Raw genomic sequence first — 22,140 nt, forward strand, 5'->3', positions numbered from 1 at the left:
TACTGACTTGTATCACGGGGTGACCTGCCTGACGATAGGAGGCAACATTTTAGCCTATTTAAATTCAGAGCCTATACCAAGGCAGGAGATAAAAACACAATCATTTATTGATAAACAAAACATTGAACAACAATTTATATTTTCGATAGAAGTGTGCTGACTTATTTACTTTTAAATAGTTTGACTGGACAACCAAATTTGCAGAACGCGCTGCCAATGTTTGGCACTCGGGTTGTAGTGCTCTAATGTATCAATGAAAACATGTGTGTATGTTGCATGCGACAGTTTGATCAATCCCAATAATGTTTTGTGCAAGCAAATCTTAGAATCTCCACATACGGCTGAATTTTGCACACAAAATATACGCACAGTTTAGAAACGATGCCCCTGGAAAGGAGAGGAGTGGAGACAAACATCACCAGACACTCTGGCTTCATAAGCCTTATCCAGTGCAATTAAACAAGTGCAGCACACACACATAGTTTCACGGGCACTCACACACACACACACACACACACGCACACACACACACACAGACGGACATACACACTTGGACAAACACATCTACACACATAGGTTCACATGCTCACAAACAGACACACACACACCACAGTATGACACACACACACACATTCAGAAATACATAGACATACGATACACATACCCAAACATTGAGATACACACAGATGTATGAACACTGACAATGCAAATTCACTAACTGGCACACATACACATACACACTGACAGATTTTCTTAAAGTAAAAGAGTGATTGAGCCAGCATGTGTGGACCTGTAAAGAGAAATCTGCAGGTGTTTCTCTGTACTTAACAAGTATGARTACTTGACGGGGTGTGTGAGACAGGACGTGAACAAGATTACAAAGTGTTTGTGTTTCACCAGTTCTGAAAAGCTGACAGACTGGCATTCCTCTCCTGAAGGCTTAGACAAAGACCCACTAACTGACGGTTAAAGAAATACTGGAACACACACACACAAACACACACCAGTGGCGGTCGGTGACATTCAAGACGAGGGAGGCCGATTATTTGGTTTTATGAGCATGGTCTTATTTTTATTACAGCATATTGGATGACTGTCATTCATATTCCATTCACCCAGCTCAATGTAACATCGGTAGGTTTAGGCTACTACATGATACTAGAATTTTCCCTATACCCATCATGAGGTTGCTACAACCTAGCCTATGAACGAAAGTTTACAATGTAGGTGCACAGGTCGAGAGAAACATTTGAGTAATCAAGATGACAGTGACACATCCAATACACTCTTGCCTGCATCTAGCTGATCTAGGGTGTAATCATTAGACCAAGTTGCAAACAAGTATTTCCATTGGACAAATTCAGGTATGTTTATCCCCGTTTCATTCCATAGTAGTACTAGAAAATCTTTTTCAACAGAATCGGTGGAATGAATTCACCCTTAATCACACACAAAGACAGTTCACTTTCATAGCAGCCACATACAAACAGCATGATCACGTTGCTCGTTAATTCCTTTGTCATCTACGCACTCTCCTCCTCTCACCTTTTTCCTTCACTTGGATTTCAGTACACATCAGCTGTCTGTGACAAGGCAAAAAATAATAATCCAAGCCAAACCTTCATGTCATAACCACTACACACAGCCTACATCGCTGTCACCATTTAGTTTTTACCTTTATTTAACTGGGCAAGTCAGTTAAGAACAAATTCTTATTTTCAATGATGGCCTAGGAACAGTGGGTTAACTGCCTTGTTCATGGATAGAACGACAGATTTTTACCTTGGGGATTTGATCTTGCAACCTTTCAGTTACAAGTCCAACGCTCTAACCACTAGGCTACCTTCCGCCCCTAAAGAGTAGAGTATTAGATAACGTGACATCATAGTAAACATAGCTACTAGAACTAACGCCTTAGTAATCACACTACAATCATGCAGTACAGTCAGCAAGCAGTTTAGCAGTTACACCGTCGGGCCCCGGTGGCTATAAATTAATAAAACCAAAAGTGAACCTAGACTTGGAAAAGTTCCAGTGTTGGATAGCCATAGCCAGCTAACTAACATGGCATCCCTCTCTGTTTGAGCCAGGTGTTTGAGTAGGCTAAACTAGCTAGCTGCATTCGAAAGCTAAGTAAGCGAAAGGGGGAAAAAATATATAACAAAATATAGCTTGCTCTCTCTCTCGCTCTCTCTTGCTTCTCTTTAATTTTTGAATAAATTGATTTGTTCAAAACTGTTCAACTATTGTCTTTCTCTCTCTTTGAGTCAACAACTCAAAGAGAGAGGATTTTATGCACACAACATTTTATGCACTGCAGTGCTAGCTAGCTGTAGCTTATGCTTTTAGTACTAGATTCATTTTCTGATTCTTTGATTGGATGGGCAACATGTCCGTTCATGCTGCAAGCACTCTGATAGATTGGAGGACATACTTCAGAAGTTGTTATAACTACTGTGTAAGTCTACGGAAGGGGGTGACCATGAGCCTTCTAGGTTTTAAATTGAAGTCATGTACCCAGAGGAAGACGTAAACTAGCTGTCCTCCGGCTACACCATGGTGCTACTCTACAGAGTGCTCCTGAGGCTACAGTAGACCTTCATTGTGTTTTAATCAATTATTTGGTGACATATGAATATATTTGGTATTGTTTTATCTAAAAAGGATTTGTTTTTTAATGTTTCACTATTTTTTATTTTTATGAAATTCACTGAGGATGGTCCTCCCAATCCTCCTCTGAGGAGCCTCCACTGACACTCACTCACACACCACACCACACACACACAACACCACACACACACACAACAACACACACACACACACACACACACACACACACACACACACACACACACACCACACATAGAACACAAACACAAACACCAAAGGCATCCTACATTTGTTTATTTTCTTGTGATTGATCAGCGCCATCTACTGGAAAAAAAACACTCAAAAGACAGAGACATATGACTGCAGATGAAACCATTTTTGCATTCGGTTTTTGTCCAACAATTGTCAACAGATGATGAAAAAACATTTGCTCAATCCGGAAGTTCTGGACACAACATATTTATATGGCCGTTCCCTATATGATGAATGTATATATGTAATACATTAATTGTTGTTTTTTTATTTTCCGAAAATATGTTAGTGAGGATAATGTTACAGTACCAACTATACAACATTAATTTACACATTTTTACAATTGAGTGTCCAAGTTGTGCTTTGGGTGCAAAAGTAGGAGATATGGATCACAGAAACATGTGAGTATGAAAAATGTTCCCTACCAAGCCCATCAACTCTCCAACAATATGACAAGTAAGAGACTTCGGTTAGCACTAGGCTGCAATCCCAACTGCCACCTTATTCCCTATATAGTGCACTACCTCTGACCAGAGGAGCACTACTTCCCACTGGGCACAAACTGTTTTAATCAACATTGTTTCTAATTCATTTCAACAAAATAAATAAATGTGATGATGTTGACTCAACATGGAAAACTGCTTGGATTTGAAAAAAGTCACCAACTGATACACCAACGTTCTTTTTTTATCCAACTTTTAACCTGAATCCAATGACACTGTTACAATTAGACGTTAATGTGTGTTCAGTCCACTATACAGTATAGGGAATAGGTTACCATTTGGMATGCAGTCTTCCTCACATACTTACCATGGCTACAACACTCATCTCAAGAGCAACACATTACCATGTTGCATGGTTTCATGTCTTCTCAGAGTTATTCTTCTTTCAAACATAATGCATCATGTTAAATATATTTTAAAATCTGTTCAAATCTATTTAAAGGGACAACAAATATTAGTTTTTGTCTAGGATGGAAGACACAATAATAACAAATGTTGGCCGTGGCCAGAAGATCGTCTATTGGGTGTCATCAAACAGAGCCGATTCAACATGTAAGTAGAATCGTCAGGTATTAATTGGAGCAGTTTCTCACAGCAGCAAAATAATCCTGCAGCAACAGGAAATGTTCATTATTATGTGGATTATAATTACTGCTGCACATTTTTGTAGGGGTTGACACATTTTTTGTTAGGGCAAATCAAGTAGACATTAAAAACTTTAGAAGCCTTTTTAAATCTCGAATACACACTAAGTTTGCAAATCCTACACCCGTGTGATATGGTGCTAATCCCTGGTGGGGTTGAACACTATTACAGTTTTTTCCAATCACTTTGGTGCAATTTTCACAAGCATGTGGAACATTTAGTACAAAACTCAAAACAGATCACCAAAAAGGCAGGTGTTTCAAAACGCTAAGCATATTTTCAATTGACTAAATACAACACGCAAAATCATAGTCATTTTCCCCCAAACTTAATCAGTGATTCATCTAGAAATAAATGTTTGACATTGCAATACATGTTCATATAAAGTCATTGAATTTCACAATGCAATCCTCACATTACTTTTGATATGATTGTCTTCTCATTTGTTAAAATACATTTACCTATTACTTAATCCGACTGCTCTTAATTGATAATCTCTTAATTTGGTAAACCTATAGATTCTAAAATGGTTGGGACACCAGGTGTGTGKAATTAAATATCAGGTAGAACAGAAAACCAGCAGTCTCCGGGCCTTGTAGGGTAAGAGTTGAATACCCCTGCCCTATACGGTAAACATGAATCTAAAAGGAAGTTGCTGGGGTCTTTTTGATGGGGGGGGGGGGGTACACTAATTTACTAAAATTGCATTGGCCAATACAGTACTGTAATACTGTAACATATGTACATATTTATGTAGCAGCTGTTTTTACCCAAAGGGACCACAGTGAGTCAACACATTCTTGTATATCAAACAGAGTTGGGGTCAATTCCAGTCAATTCAGAAAGTCACATGAAACCTAATTCTAATTCCAAATGTCACTGATTGACGAGAATTGGAATTGAATTGACCCCAACCCTGGAATCAAACCCACCACTCTGGTATTGCTAATGCCATGCTCTTACTAACTGAGCCACACAGGACCCCTACAATACATAAGTACAATACAATACTGTAAAATACAATACATAATTAGAATACAGGTGGAAGGAGTATGGTCGCCATTCCAATGAGCGTGCCACCCTCATCAGGCCATGCAATGACATGAAACGAGATGTCAGGCTTGGATTCGCTGTGCCAATTTTTTTTACCAGGTGTATGAAGAATGAGGACATTGCGATGTTGATGAGAAGACAGGCTTGATGAAAACAAGTGCCTACTAAACGGAGTTTTTTTTCATTCATTTCATTTGTTTCATATGATTACAGTACACCTATGAACAATATACATTTATTTTTTGCATCAATGATTGTGAAAGATGCCTTTAATGATCACACCTCTGATCACACATAACATAGAAATTATGGAAATTTGATTTTATATTTTTGACGGGTACATTTTGATGGGTAGTGAAAGTGTATTGCCTAATTTGAAAACAGTGTAAAGTACTGTAATTTAAGGGCATTTTTTAAACATGTATCTTGCATTGTTTGCTATTGCATTAACTGGTTGTTAAAAAAAACTAAATTGTTGTGTTTGGTGATTAAATCAATGTTATGCTGGTATTTTACAGTAAATGTATATTGTGGATCAATGGTTGTGTGTGAAAGATGAATGCAAAATAAAAGGTTTTGAATTTAAGACTGGCTGCTTTACAAGTGTTACCAGTTTGGAGTTTTGTACTAAGAGTTTAGGAAATTCACCACATGCTTGTGAAAACAGCACCAAAGTGATTGAAAAAAAACTGTCAGTTGATACTAGTGGCTTACAGGTTGATCCTACTGGCTTACAGAGGAAAAGTACAGTATACAGTATCTATATGAAAAGCTTCTGAAGAAAGTAGTAGCAGTGCATGACTTGGACTGAAGTAGGTGCCGGAACTCATTTTAGGTGCCGGTACTGTTTATATTGGTGTGTTCCGCACCAAGTCAAGCACTGGATTGTAAAGTATATAGTGTTTCATTGATAATATGAGTTCGAAGGGATTGGCTGAAGTGATTAAAAGTGACCATGTTCTTTGTTGAGAGCCTTTTACTCTGCATGGCGGGTAGAGACAGACTAGTAATGCTGTGTGATTAGAGGGACAATATCATACTGATTACATTTCAGCAAATATATTTGTTAAAAACATGTCTCAATTAAAAATACATATCATACATGACAGATTACCTCCCTTTACAATGACATCCTGACTATATATACACAAACAGCAGTGGTGGCTGGTGGGCGGAGATAAAGGAGGACGTGCTCTTTGTAATAAAACCATGTGTTTGATGTGTTTGATACAGTTCTGTCCATTCCAGCCATTACAATGATCTCTGCCCATCAGCCTCCTCTGATAACAAAAAGTTCTATTAATAACGTTATGTTTTTAAGTCCTCGATGCGCTTCAGGGTAAAGCTTATCCTAGTAACAGATCAAGGATCAGATCAGATTTCCCTTCCCCCAATCCTGACCTTAACCATTAGTGGGGGAAATGCTAAACTAGCCCAAGATCAGTGTCTAGGGGGCAACATCACCCTACAGTACACCTCTGGGGCCTCATTTATAACCATTGCATACATTCACACTAGATGTCTGCATGACCCATTTCTGAAAAGTCTGCACAAATACAGAAATATTGACATTTATCAATTTGGCGCACACACAGTTTTACAACTGCCTGGAAAACACCCTCCATCCACCTTTTAGGGTGACCATAACGCCCAATATTTGAGGCATAATTTGGAACGATTGGCATTAGGCCACAGCATGCAAAACAAGAATTGTTGTTCAATATTTAGTTTATCAATAGATTATTGGGTTTCTATGTCCTGCCTTGGTATATGCTCTGAGATTAAATACGCAATGATTTTGCGCTCCTATCGCACAGCAATACTGTAACCTATACCCATACTGTCAAATATTTTACATAAACTACCGGTCTATTTACTGTGTTGGCAGGATGTTTMAATCTTTTGCAGTAATTTATGGTGTATCTGGAAAAGGACTGTCAGTCAGTTTCTGAAAGAGAAAACACTGGCAAATTGCTGTGAACCTGTCAACAGAACGTTACAAAATCCTTACTTTCCAGCTTGTAATAGAATATTTCAACCACTAGCAGATGTGCATATGTATGGTCTAAAGTCTGCGGGGAGGGGATCACATTCTCACAGCAAGTTTTTATAAATGATAACTTTTGTTGAAAACTGGTGCATGCAGATTTTGGTGCAAATGTTGTGTATATGCAATGTTTATAAATGAGGCCCCTGGTGTGTAGCGTAAAGTTGTTGCTTCTGCGGGTAGTATCCCATAATGCAACACATTAGTCTCTTCTCTTCTACATCAGAATTTTAGTGCTGTATGTACCAGCAGGACAAACAATGTGTGTGTGTGTGTGTGTGTGTGTGTGTGTGTGTGCGCGCGCTGTGTTATTTCTTCGGTGAGCCAATCATCACCTTGGATACAAAGTTTACGATGGCGCTGGCGGGTTGTTCGGGGTCATGTTCAGCAAACAGGTGACACACGTTCTCCGTCCCATTCATCGACTTCCTCGCCACAAAACCAAAGATCCTGACAGGAGAAACAGCAGAGAAGCTCAGTAAGCCTTCAGCTTCAACCGCCAAACAGAATAATCCACAGTAATATTCACTAGGAACGAAACGGAAACAAATGGGCCGAAGCGGGGAGTGACCTACCTGAATTTGTCTAATAAGAAATTCTAATTTTCATTGCAAAACTTTTTGCTATGTTTCAATATTGTGTGTAGTAATGAATACGACCCAGTGCTATTCAGCAAATAATTCAGAAAAGAGAAGTAATAGAGGGAGTAATAATAGAAAGAGAAATTGTGAAAAAACAATGAGATGGATAGATAAAAATGAGAGAGAGAGAGAGAGAGAGAGATACAGAAAGAGAGAGAGATACAGAAAGAGAGAGAGATACAGAAAGAGAGAGAGAGAGATACAGAAAGAGAGAGAGAGAGATACAGAAAGAGACAGAGAAAGACAGAAAGAGACAGAGAAAGACAGAAAGAGAAGAAATTGTGAAAAACAATGAGAGGATAGATAAAAACGAGAGAGAGAGAGAAGGAGAGAAGAGATACAAAAAGAGGAGAGAGAGAGAGAGAGATACAAAAGAGAGGGAGGAGAGGAGGATACCAGAAAGAGAGAGGAGAGAATACAGAAAGAGAGAGAGAGAGAGAAAACAGAAAAGAGAAGAGAAGAGACAGAAAGAGCAGTAGAAAGACAGAAAGAGACAGAGAAGAACAGAAAGACGAAAAGACGAAAGAGACAGAGGAAAGACAGAAAGAGACAGAGAAAGACAGAGAAGAACAGAGAAAGACAGAAAGAGACAGAGAAGACAGAAGAGACAGAGAAAGACAGAAAGCAGACAGAGAAAGACAGAAAGAAGACAGAGAAAGAGAGAGAAGAAATTAGAGGAGGTGAAAGAGGGATGACTACTTAGCAGAGGAGCAGCCATCTCTTGTCCACCTGGTGAGGACAGATATAGGTTTACTTACCATGCATGATTATCAGGACACACACACACACACACCAAGGATGTACAGTACTCCTTGCTTCCTGTGGGTCAAGAGCACAGAATATGACTGTATTGACAGTGTAGTGTCTCCTGAAGAACAGCCTCAGACAGAGAGAACAGGCAGTGAGGGTTGATAGCATTGTAGTGTAGGTATATAATATATGTTGTAATAGGAGGTTCTTTACATTATGAGTGTGTGCTCATGCATTTGTGTGATGACTCACTTCCCTGGTTGTCGGTGAGGGTGATGCCCTGGGCTGAGACTTTGAAATGGACCACAGTGGAGGTAGAAGGAGGGTCCATGGCAAATCGACTGGCTGCCTTCTGCACAGCTGGTACCCTGTTAGAGACCCCAGCTCTACTGAGCCAGACCAGCCACATTACAGGCTGAGGAGGGGAAACTACACACACACACACATGTCATATACAGTACACACCACACCACACATAAACAGTAACACACACACATTAACAACACACAAGCCTGGTACCCAGTCAGAGACTGCAGCTCTACTGAGCCCAGGAACCACACAGAGGAAACACACAGTACACGATGAAGTTGATACACACCCTAAACACACACACCACAGTGGTAGTAGTCTCAGCATCCCTCCTCTCACCATGACCCCTGACCCTCTCATGACCTCTGACCATCTCAAAGGACCAGCGCTGGGTGGTGGTAGCCCCTCGCCTGGATCAGTACAACCACACACAACACACACACAGCACACACACACACACACACACACACACACACACACACACACCCACACAACACACACACACACACACACCACACACACAACACACACACACACAGTCACACTAAAACACACACAACAGAAACAGAGGACACACTGAAACAGAGAACACACTGAAACAGAGAACACTGAAACGAGACACAGCTGGAACAGAGACACATGAAACAGAGACACACTGAAACAAAACACACTGAACACAAAACAACCTGAACAGAGACACACTGAAACAGAGACACCTGAAACACAAACCAGAAACGAGACACACTGAAACAGCACACGAAAACACGAACAGCACTGAAACACAAACACACCTGAAAAACAAACACACTGAACACACACCAATGTCAGAGAAGAGGAGAGCTGAGTAAAACAATACCCTGCTCCTGTTTGAGTAGCCACAGCAGAGTTGGTGCTGACTGTGTTGATGGCTCACTAGTCTCTTCCAGGAGGATCTAACACAGAAAGAAAAAAGAGTTGCCGGAATTTATAAACAAAAACACACACACCACACACACACACACACACACACCACACACACACACACACACACACACACACACACACACACACACTACACACACACACACACACACACACACATTCTTACCTCTGTCGGGGATGATGAGTTTGCAGGGCAGGGCCAAGGGGGTGATGGAATGTTGACAGACCAATGCAGTCAGACTTCCTGTGAGGAACAGGAAACAAACTGTCTCAGATGCTTTCACATACCATGTAGTTATTGTGGATCTGTTTAGATGCACTACTCAGTATGTCCACCAGAGAAAGACATTGTATATTATTTCATCAAAACTGAACATATCCACACATACAGTAAACTTAGGCTGCATTTACACAGGCAGCCCAATTCTGATATTTTTTCCACTAATTGGTCTTTTTACCAATCACATTAGATAATTTCACATCAGATCTAACTGGTCTCAAAATACCAATTACTGAAATATAAGAGTTGGGCTTCCTGTCTAAATGCGGCCATAGTCACACAACACAACACACATACAGTAAACATATGCACACAACACAACACACAGGAATATGTCCTCACCAAAGTAGGGTTCGTTGGGGCAGCCCTTAAGCCGTACCCCTTTCTGAGTGCACTCAATCAGGAAGTGCCTCACCAGCTCATTAGACAGGTCCCCTCCCACTGTGGAGACAGGAAGTAACATCATCAGTGAGGGATATCAGACTCAGAGAGGTGTTGAGAAATGGCAAGTGCCCTAGGTACAGATCTAGGATCAGCTTCCCTTCCCCCAATCCTAACCTTAACCATTAGTGGAGAAAATACCAAATTTACCCAGGGTCATCATCTAGGGGTAACCTAGACCACCCTGGACTGATAGACATATCTCATTTGAAATAAGTCAGAAGTGACACACTATATAACTACAATGGTTAAATGTCACTACTGAGTCGTTCCACCTCAAAAAGCCCAAGAAATAGGATTTGTGATGGATAAATGTGTGTGGCAGAAGCAGAAAGCAGCATCTAGTGGAAAAAACATGGTACTTTCACACCAATGTATGGGGGAAAAATGCAAGCAACTTCAATGGCTAATTCCTCTGAAAAGGAAAAAAAACATCACCAAATTCACTGAGAATACATTACATAGTATGAATTGGGCTTCCGAGTGGAGCGGTGGTCTAAGGCACAGCATCTCAATGCAAGAGCCAACACTACAGTCCCTGGTTTGATTCCAGGCTGTATCACATCCGGCCGTGAATGGGAGTCCCATAGGGTGGTGCACAATTGGCGCAGTATCGTCCGGGGTACGCTGTCATTGTAAATAAGAGTTTGTTCTTAAATGGACTTGCCTAGTTAAATAAAGGTTCAACTTTAAACAAATAACCATTACTCCATGCCGCAGCTTCATCCTACTAATAAAGATAGAGAAATGATACTGTCTGCTTGGTGTGGGGTTTGGGGGGTTCATGCGTGGCTTTTTACCATTTATTTGGATTCCTCGCGTCTTAATCATTGTTAAGAAGAGGTTTGGTACAAATCGGATGATGGGTATTATATCAATTGAATATTACATGAATCGTATAAATTGAAATGGCCAAATTGGGTTCAATCAATTACCTTAAATTCTCATAGTTCAAATTGTCTTTCAACAAAATAATGTTGTCTACAGAAACCAATTCAGAACAATCTGAGATGGTAGGTTTCATGGCTTGCTGAAATTAATCTAACGAGACCATGTTAGAACTGATGGACCTCTCTGAAGCTGTGTCCCAAATGGCACCCTAATCCCATAGGGCTCTGGTCAAAAGTAGCGTACTTTATACTTAATAGAGAATAGCGGGCCATTTGGGATGCACAGAAATGTTGCCTATGACACCAACCTTTCTTGCTCTGTGTCAGGACAGAGGGAGGGGGTGTGGCCACCTTCATAGCCAATCCGTAGGCTCCGCGGAACGAGTGACTGTCCCTGACGACAAAAGATCCAGGTTCTCTGTCCTTCAGCATAGTGATAGCTACAGAGCGCCACAGGGGACAAAACACATGTCTTACACAGAAAGTCACAACACCCATATGTCATTCAGGCTGTGTCCCAAATGGCCCAAATGGCCACCCTATTCCCACACACACAAACACACACACACACACACACACACACACTCACTAACACACAGTTCTTGCAGCACACGTGTAATATTAAGAGAAAATATTTACCTTGATCTCTGGAGATGTCAGGCTTGTACCAGAACTTGGATGTGTCCTGGACAAACTTCACAGTGTGCTGCTTACTGGCAAACAGGTCTGCAACACAACGCACAGGCAAAGACAACCACTGAGTCTGACTCTCCCATTCTAGAGATTAGAGCACGATGGTACAGTAGATACACATATTTACAGCGAACACTGTGTGCGACAGTATGACTGTGTGTGAAATCAGGCATGCTATTGTCTTTGTATGTACTGTATGTATGGAGTTAACATACAGTACCAGTCAACAGTTTGGACACACCTACTCATTCCAGGGMTTTTCTTTATTTTTTACTGTTTTCTACATTGCAGAATAATAGTGAAGACATCCAAACTATGAAATAACACATATGGAATCATGTAGTAACCAAAAAAGGGTTGAATAAAAAGGGTTAAATAAATCTAAATATATTTTATATTTGAGATTCTTCAGTAGCCACTCAATTCCTTGATGACAGCTTTGCACATTCTTGGCATTTTCTCAACCAGCTTCATGAGGTAGTCACCTGGAATGCAATTCAATTAACAGGTGTGCCGTGTTAAAAGTTAATTTGTGGAATTTATTTCCTTCTTAATGCGTTTGAGCCAATCAGTTGTCTTGTGATAAGGTAGGGGTGGTATACATATGATAGCCCTAGTTGGTAAAAAGACCACATCCATATTATGGCAAGAACAGCTCAAATAAGCAAAGGAAAATGACAGTCCATCATTACTTTAAGACATGAAGGTCAGTCAATCTGGAAAATTTCAAGAACTTTGAAAGTTTCTTCAAGTACAGTTGCAAAAACCATCAAGCACTATGATGAAACTAGCTCTCATGAGGACCACCACAGGAAAGGAAGACCCAGAGTTACCTCTGCTGCAGAGGATAAGTTCATTAGAGTTAACTGCACCTCAGATTGCAGCCCAAATAAATGCTTCACAGAGTTCAAGATACAGACACATCTCAACATCAACTGTTCAGAGGAGACTGGGTGAATCAGGCCTTCATGGTCAAATTGCTGTAAAGAAACCACTACTAAAGGACACCAATAATAAGAAGAGACTTGCTTGGGCCAAGAAACACGAGCAATGGACATTAGACCGGCGGAAATCTGTCCTTTGGTCTGATGAGTCCAGATTTGAAATTTTCGGTTCCAACTGCAGTGTCTTTGTGAGACGCAGTGCAGAGTAGGTGCGTGGTTCCCACCGTAAAGCATGGAGGAGGTGGTATGATGGTGTGGGGGGGCTTTGCCTGTGACACTGTCTGTGATTTATTTAGAATTCAAGGAATACTTAACCAGCATGGCTACCACAGCATTCTGCAGCGATACGCCATCCCATCTGATTTGCGCTTAGTGGMACTATCAATTGTTTTTCAACAGGACATTGACCCAAAACATACCTCCAGGCTGTGTAAGGGCTATTTGACCAAGAAGAGTGATGGAATGCTGCATCAAATGACCTGGACTCCACAATCACCCGACCTCAACCCAATTGAGATGGTTTGGGATGAGATGGACCGCAGAGTGAAGGAAAAGCAGCCAACAAGTGCTCAGCATATGTGGGAACTCCTTCAAGACTGTAGGAAAAGCATTCCTCATGAAACTGGTTGAGAGAATGTCTAAACTTTTGACTGGTACTGTATACATGTCTATGAATGGATGAATATGTATGAACTTTCCAAATTGTAAGTCGCTCTGGATAAGAGCGTCAGCTAAATGACTTAAATGTAAATGTATACTGTGTATGTTTATAACACAACATGAGGGCCAGCAGAGGGACTGTATGTGTGTGTGTGTGTGTGGGTGTGTGTGTGTGTGTGTGTGTGTGTGTGTGTGTGTGTGTGTGTGTGTACCTGATCCAGGCGAGGGGGCTACACCACCAGCGCTGAGTCCTTTGAGATGGTCAGAGGTCATGAGAGGGTCAGGGGTCATGGCTGAGGGGAAGGGGATGCTGAGACTACTACCACTATGGGGGCTGGAGAACCCACTGAACGAGGGGGATGTCGACCCACCCAAGCCTAGCCCCGGTACCCTCTTCTCAGGCAGCAGGGGTGGTAGTTCCCCCAGTCTGCCCTCTCCAAGCCCCAGGTCCAGACCCAGGTTCAGGCCTAAATCAAGGCCCCCCAGCCCCTCCACTGCCTTCAACAGGCTGTGCTCCAGTCCCAGACCTCCATTCCCCAACAGCAGAGAGGCTAAATCCCCCTGGCTCTGGTACCCCTTGTTCCTCTCATCACAGCTCAGGTCCTCAGACCCCTCCAGGCCCCCCGGGGCCTCCCAGGGAGAGCTGTGGGCATTGGGGAGGCTGAGAGGTAACAGAGAGGGGGAAGCGGATGGGGAAGACAGGGACGTAGGAGTCCTGTCCAGCCACACTGGAGGTGGAGTTTGGCTGAGGAGGAGAGAGGAGGGCAGGGTCAGATACAAACACAGATGTAGCTACAGTATAGTACACACACACACACATGTTAGAGTGTGATTGCCAACAGAGAGACAGAGAGTGAGAGAGAGAGAGACACCCGTTAGAGTGTGATTGCCAACAGAGAGACAGAGAGTGAGAGAGACACCCGTTAGAGTGTGATTGCCAGCAGTACCTGTCTGTGTGAGGGAAGGAGCTGCCTGACGATACAGAGCGCATGGATCCGAACATTCTCTGACAGGAAGCGGTAGTGACGGACACTTCAGAGCGGAACTGCTGTCCTTCCGACGACACTGGAGTCTGGTTCATACTACTGTCCAGGAAACTCTGGGAATCTGCCGGGAAAATAACAATATATCCCTTTAAGACAGTGGCGTGGATTCCCTTTTAACATTACAGGTAAGTGCATTAACACAGTACAGTATGTAACAGGAGGATTTTAGGAAACTTTCGCCTTCCCTACATAATCTGAACAAGTTTGGTTCGAATTCTTCTCGTACTTTAGAATTGTCCTTTTCCTACACACTGCTCTTTGTTCCTTCTCTATACTGCAGCCATATGTGTAGAAGGAAAACTAAGGCTACAAACATTAAGATCACTTTATTGGTTAATTAAACACAAAGTCCAAGCAAAATTTGACTTCTGCTTTTAACCCAACCAAAACACACACATACATATACACACACACACACACACACACACACACATGTTTTGGAGAGGTGCCACACTGGGCTTCCAGGGAGCTGTTGTTGTGGGGGTTATGTGCCTTGATTAAGGGCAAACAGCAGGCAATGGCATCCAGGACTTGATACCAGCAACCCTCTGGTTGCCGGCTCACTTCCCGACGGATTTTTCCCCTCAGGCCCGGGATTCAAACTGGCAACCCTTTGGCTTCTGGCTCACCTTTCTAACCACTATGCTACCTGCTTCCTCCTGTCTGTAGGTCTCCTGCTCATATACTAGTCAAAGTCTTGCCTTTTAAACAATTCATGTCATCCCCCAAACATGAAAACAAGCTGAGAGAGAGAGACAGCGAAAGAGAGAGAGAGTAATGGAGAAAAGTTTCAGACATCATAAAGACCTTCTTGTATCCACTGCAGCCTCTCTCTCTCTCTCTCTCTCTCTCTCTCTCTCTCTCTCTCTCTCTCTCTCTCTCTCTCTCTATTGACTGGAGGCTGAGGAATTTGGATTGAATTAACACACACAGACACATGCATGCACACACAGGAACAGGAAAGCGCGTGCGCACACACACACACACACACACACACATCATATTGGCCCTGGTGAAAAGTATTGCACTATATAGGGAATAGGATGACATATGAGATGCAGACTTATACGTTTATGGTGACCATACCATACATTTTCATTGTAAATTAAAAGCTGGTACAGATCTGGCCTGGGGACGTCCGACTGTGTGTGTGTGAGAGAGAGAGAGCGCATGTGAGTGGCACGACTTCCACCGAAGGTGGCTCCTCTCCCCGTTCGGGCGGTGCTCGGCGGTCGTCGTCACCGGCCTACTAGCTGCCACTGATCCATTTTTCCTTTTTGTTTGTGTCTGTCTGTATTGTTTACACCTGTGTCATATTAGTTGACTTCGGAGGGTATATTTACCTCCGCTGCCTGCTAGTCTTTGTGCGGGATTGTTTTCTGTGGTTACGTTAGTAGGTGGTGCGTGTCTGCACCACGGGGTTTCTTTTCTCTCGGCAGTTGTGCCGTTTGGTAGTGAGTTTAGGAGTAGAGGTTTCTCCTCCGTGTGTAGCGCTTTATTCCCTGTGTGTGTGGCAACCTCGTTTGGGTTTGTTTCAGTCCCATGTTGTAGTTGAGTTGGGACTGCTCAATAAACATGATTTGCCACTGGGATTTCCTTGCTCTCCTGCTCCTGATTCCTGCACCTCCCTCCGTTAGGAGGCACGTAACAGTGAGTGCATGTGTGGTTCACACGTTATAGGATAACTTTTGCTTAGAAAAAGTGTCTAGCAGAAACTGCCAATACAACCTAATATCACATCTATCCAACCATCTATCTTTCTGTCTGGAGTCTTGTGGAAGGAAACACTGCCACTATCTCACTCTCCAACCAAGCTGCATAGATTTAGGAACAATCTGCAATAAAAGGGAATTTCAGCGTTTCGGCTCTTGGTCCTGTCTGCCTGTTGATCCTATGCTGATCCCTCTAAGATTGAAAAGGATCAGACACAGGTCTTGAAGTCTAGATGTTAAAGGTCAACAGCCTAAAGGATGTGATGTCGCTATTTGTCTCTAATTACAGCCAATCAAACACCAGCAACCACATTCCATGATGCAGTCACACACATACGGCACACCCCTTGTCTCATCCAATCGGATGCCCTGTTCATAGGGAGTATCCCTATCACAGTTACACAACTGGAGTATGACTGTAAAAAAACTGGTTAACATAAACAACAATACTTCACAGAAGGATGAATCCCTCTAAAACTTTCCCACACTTTCCTGGGATAACTCCGGAAAGATCCCAAAACCCAATCCCCATTTCCTAGACCAGAGGGAGCCTGCTGATCCCTGTTCCCATGAGTATTCCCATCCCCAGTCGGAGCGGTTTGTCCCATCGGCTATGATCTTCCTGTCTGTCCTGGTGTTCCAGTCTCAGCGCTTAACCCTGCTGCTTTTCGCATACTTACAGTCGAATACTGACTGGGAACGCCGACCCCACCCAACCCCGCACTCACACCAACACACACACACCAGACCCTGCTCCTGACCTTAACCTCTCCGAAACCTCTTCATAGAGACCGCTCACACACCATGGTGTGTGTCACTCCCTAATTAAACAGTCCTAATTAAACAGTCCAAAACGATGACACTATTTTCTCACACCAGTGGCCCTACCTCTGTATCTAAGCAACACAACATCCATAGCTACAGCTGAAGTGGGAAGTTACATACACTTAGGTTGGAGTCATTAAAACTTGTTTTTCAACCACTCCACAAATTTCTTGTTAACAATCTAGTTTTGGCAAGTCAGTTAGTTATGGCAAGTTGGTAATAATTTTTCCAACAATTGTTTACAGACAGATTATTTCACTTAAAATTCACTGTATCACAATTCCAGTGAGTCAGAGGTTTACATACACTAATTTGACTGTGTCTTCAAACACGGGCATGAGTCACAAACACATTCAGGCAAGCAGACACACACAACTTTCTCTCCCTCTTTCTCACTGTCTCCCTCTCAAACATACACTCACACTACACAGACACGACATCACAAGCATCCTTCTCTTCTCTGTTCTGAAGAGGATTCACAGACTCCCTATTGACCACAGGAATGTGCTCTCGTTCACTGTCCTCCATACACACACCACACACTGAGAGGCCCAGTCTGACAGCTGTTCACTGTGATCACAGACCAGCCTGACAGAATGAAGGAACAAGGGAAGGAGAGAAAGAGTGTGAGTGAGAGAGAGAGAAAGAGGAACCCAGAGCGCGAGAGAGAGAGAGAGAGAGAAGAGAGAGAGAGAGAGAAGAGAGAGAGAGACAGAGAGAGAGACAGAAAGAGAGAGAGAGACAGAGAGAGAGAGTGCGAGCAAAGAGGGATGGATTCAGATATGTGGAGAGGAGACACAGCACTGCAGATCCTGGATAGCTCCAGTCAGTGGAGAATCAGACTTTTAATCGGAGGGTCCAGTGTTCAAGTCCAAGTTCGGGCGATGCATTTTCCCTCTAGCTACCTTACGACATAGGATCTATAGTCATCAGCCATGGTGGGCTGATGTACTGCTTCAGCACATTCTGTTACAGTTCTGACACCACCCACACACATTCCTGCACATATAATGCACACATATACAGACGCACACATAAAGAGACACACACACACACAAAGCTCTCATTATTGTCATCCTACCTGGAAGTTATTCATCAAAACTGAATAGTGCATAATATCCTTTGCCCCCTTCCTCTCAGAGGCTGTCTGGAGCATTCGCCCGCACAGAAGAAAAACTAGCAGGCGGGTCGCTTTAAATCAGCTTCCCCTGTCCCCCTGTCTGTTGTGTTTGGCCTGACAGCTATACTCACTGGAGTGGAAGAGACCAGAGAGAGTTCTGGGCAGACTGAAGAGTGGAGTGGACAATAACACTAACGAAAACAGGAGGACAGGATGTTGGGATCAGTGACCCGTCTCACAGAGTCCTACTGTATTTCCTGACTGTCTGACTTCTCTAGGGACCGAGAGGATAGCCAGGAAATAAGGACAACTTCTAACAACCTCTGTGGTTCTTCAGGGACTGATGCAGTGTGTACTGGGGATAGAAGGACAGTGTATTTTAGAGCATTATCACTGAGGTTGTTTGTGAAGGAGCTGCCAGGTCTATCGGTGAAGAATCCACAGGTTATCTTTATAACTTCTTTATGCTGCAGAAAGTCACATACAGACAGACAGGGCATCAGTGGAGTTTTCACGCAGACAGACAGACAGGGCATCAGTGGAGTTTTCACGCAGACAGACAGAGCATCAGTGGAGTTTTCACGCACACAGACAGACACATGCAGGCAGGTAGACAGACAGGCAGACAGACAGGTAGAGACAGGTAGACAAACAGACATGCAGGCAGACAGACAGGTAGACAGACAGGTAGACAGACACAGACAGGCAGGCAGACAGACAGACAAACAGACAGGCAGACAGACAGGTAGACAGACAGGTAGACAGACACAGACAGGCAGGCAGGCAGACAGACAGHTAGACAAACAGACAGGCAGGCAGAGAGACAGGTAGACAGACAGGTAGACAAACAGGTAGACAGACACAAACATGCAGGCAGACAGACAGGTAGACAAACAGACTCTCTGTGGCCCTGGTAGATTCAGTAGTGACTCCTTGATGTTGGCCAACTAAACCTCTCCCTGAGTATATTACAGGATGAGGTCATGTCCTACCACTGTGGAACAGAGGAACACTTCGTCTTGTGGTTTCCATGATGAAAAATAAAAGATGGCGTGAGGAAAAACAACTACGGGCACAACCAAGACCACTTCAGAATCAAACACAACAACAAAGAGTTAGATCCTTTCCAACAGAGATGAGAGAGAGGGAAGAGACGGCGCGACAGAGAGATACAGAGACAGGAAGAGAGACAGAGAGAGAGAGAGAGAGGGGGAAGAGATGGCGCGACAGAGAGATACAGAGACAGGAAGAGAGACAGAGAGAGAGAGAGAGAGAGGGGGAAGAGATGGCGTGACAGAGAGATACAGAGACAGGAAGAGAGACAGAGAGAGACATCTCGATCTGGACTGTCTCTATGACCATGTTCACCTGTACAGGGAGACAGTCCCCATCCTTGCCAAGACTATCAAGGACGTCGCTTTAAACCGCAGCCCGACCTCTCTACCCAGGAACAGCGGAGCAATCTCCACCCTGCCGAGATCACCGAGACAACACCCCGGACCAGCACCCTGGACCCCCCAGCCACGACCACAGCACCACCAACCTCAATGTCCACCACAGCCAGCACAGCACAGACCACCCCAGCCCAGCTTCAGAGCCACCCAGACGAGGCCTCCCATCCCCCTGCCCCCCACCGCAGACCCACACCTGAAGGAGCCACAGCCCAGCAGGCAGAGCTACGCACAGGCTGTGAGAGGAGCAACTGGCCCAGCCCCCACCAACCAAATGAGTGACATTAAACACATGCTGAGTCTGCTATGCTCACATGTGATAGGCCGAGGGTCATGGTAAGATGAGCACAAGAACTCCAKCATCCTCACACTACATCCACCCAAGTGGCATGACACAAATTCTATCTTAAATGATAAATAAATTACATTTTCAAAATAAGAGTTTACTTTAATTGAAAAATCCTATTTTAATGGTTCTTCTTGGATTGTGAGTGTTTGTCTCATTTTGAAAGGTAAAGAAAAMAAAAGAAAAAAAAGTTATGAAGTCTTTTTACGTTGCATGTTGGAATTTACAAGGATTGAAGTCCTCTGCTTTTGGGCTAAAGAGCAGAAACCCAGACTTCCTGAAAGAAATTGATGATGTTGATATTGTAGTACTACAGGAAACATGGTGCAGAGGTGATGTTTCCACTGGCTGTCCACTAGGTTATAGGGAGATAATCATACCATCCACTAAATTAAAAGGAATCAAACAGGGCAGAGACTCAGGGGGAATGCTAATATAGTATAAATCTGAACTAATTKATTCAATCGAATTGATCAAAACAGGAGAATTCTTTATCTGGTTAAAAATCAACAAGGAGGCTATCTTGAAAAAAACGTCTTCCTCTGTGCCACATACATTCCCCCCTCAGAGTCACCCTACTTCAATGAAGAGAGTTTCTCCATTCTAGAGGGGGAGATTAGTCACTTTCAGGCCCAAGGCAACGTACTGGTCTGTGGAGACCTGAATGCTAGAACAGCAGAAGAACAAGACACTATTAACAGTCATGGGGATAAACACCTACCAGGAAGCAACAACCTTTCCCTCCCCACATACCCCCACAGAAACAACTATGACAAATTGAAAAACAAAAACGGAGTACAGCTCCCGAGGCTCTGTCGAACACTGGGTCTGTACATAGTCAATGGCAGGCTGAGAGGAGACTCCTTTGGTAGGTACACCTACAGCTCATCCCTTGGCAGCAGCACTGTAGACTACTTCCTCACCGACCTAAACCCAGAGTCTCTCAGAGCCTTCACAGTCAGCCCACTAACACCTCTCTCAGACCACAGTAAAATCACAGTGTATCTGAGAAGAGCAGAACCCAACCATGAAGCATCACGGCCCAATAAATTACATGGTACTAAACAAGAATATAGATGGAGTGCAAACAGTACAGACATCTACCAAAAAGCAATTAGTAGGCAAAAAATACAATCTCTCKTGGACAACTTTWTAGCKTTAACATTCTCCTTCAGCAATGAAGGTGTAAATTTGGCCGTTAGGAACATAAACTTTATATTTGACAAATTAGCCTCCTTGGCTAATCTAAAGAAGCATKAGAGCAAACCAAAAATAACAGATAATGAAAAATGGTTTGATAATGATTGCAAAAATCTAAGAAAGTCATTGAGAAATATATCTAATCAAAAACATAGAGAACCAGACAACAAAAATATACGCCTTCAATATGGGGAAACACTGAAGCAATACAAACGCACCCTAAGAACAAAAAAGGAACAGCACATTAGAAATCAGCTGGATGGAATTGAGGAATCCATAGAATCAAACCACTTCTGGGAGAATTGGAATAAATTAAACAAATCTCATCATGAGGAATTGGCTATCCAAAATGGGGATATGTGGAGAAATCACTTTGCAAACCTCTACAGCAATATAACAAAGAGCCCAGAACAAAAAGATATACAAGAAAAATTACAAATCCTTGAATTAGCAGTCAAAGACTATCAGAATCCTGTGGATACCCCAATTACAGAAGAAGAATTATTGGAAAAACTATGCAATCTCCAACCCAAAAAGGCCTGTGGTGCTGATGGTATTTTAAATGAAATGATCAAATATACAGACCACAAATTCAAATTGGCTATACTCAAACTCTTCAACATTATCCTCACTGCAGGTATTTTCCCCGATATTTGGAACCAGGGATTGATCACACCAATCTATAAAAATGGAGACAAATTTGACCCAAATAATTACAGAGGAATTTGCGTTAACAGCAACTTGGGGAAAATTCTCTGCAGTATTATAAATAGCAGACTACATAATTTCCTTGACYAACAC

The 22,140-nt window shown here is 42.9% G+C and overlaps 1 protein-coding gene across 1 annotated transcript; it reads right to left on the bottom strand.

Moving 5' to 3' along the window:
• Window positions 1-2,887: 2,887 nt before the first annotated feature.
• On the bottom strand, window positions 2,888-15,953 carry LOC112070219 (tensin-3). Its single transcript, XM_070438880.1, has 13 exons — window positions 15,936-15,953; window positions 14,587-14,795; window positions 13,852-14,384; window positions 11,982-12,068; window positions 11,651-11,782; window positions 10,354-10,452; window positions 9,890-9,975; window positions 9,673-9,742; window positions 9,010-9,081; window positions 8,750-8,861; window positions 8,569-8,631; window positions 8,451-8,486; window positions 2,888-7,560 (listed from the first exon to the last, which is right to left on the bottom strand). Exons 1-13 carry the CDS (start codon window positions 15,951-15,953, stop codon window positions 7,419-7,421), a joined length of 1,659 nt encoding a protein of 552 aa, XP_070294981.1. The 3' UTR covers window positions 2,888-7,418.
• Window positions 15,954-22,140: the final 6,187 nt, after the last annotated feature.

Source organism: Salvelinus sp. IW2-2015, unplaced genomic scaffold (genome assembly GCF_002910315.2).
Source record: "Salvelinus sp. IW2-2015 unplaced genomic scaffold, ASM291031v2 Un_scaffold1262, whole genome shotgun sequence".
Taxonomy (NCBI): Eukaryota; Metazoa; Chordata; class Actinopteri; order Salmoniformes; family Salmonidae; genus Salvelinus; species Salvelinus sp. IW2-2015.

Excerpts from the sequence above, each read along its gene's own strand:
- LOC112070219 (XM_070438880.1), bottom strand. Across the intron at positions 10,453-11,650 it reads CCTGACACAGAGCAAGAAAG|TGGGAGGGGACCTGTCTAAT; the intron begins GTTGGTGTCATA and ends CTGTCTCCACAG. Across the intron at positions 9,743-9,889 it reads TCCCCGACAGAGGTAAGAAT|ATCCTCCTGGAAGAGACTAG; the intron begins GTGTGTGTGTGT and ends TTTCTGTGTTAG.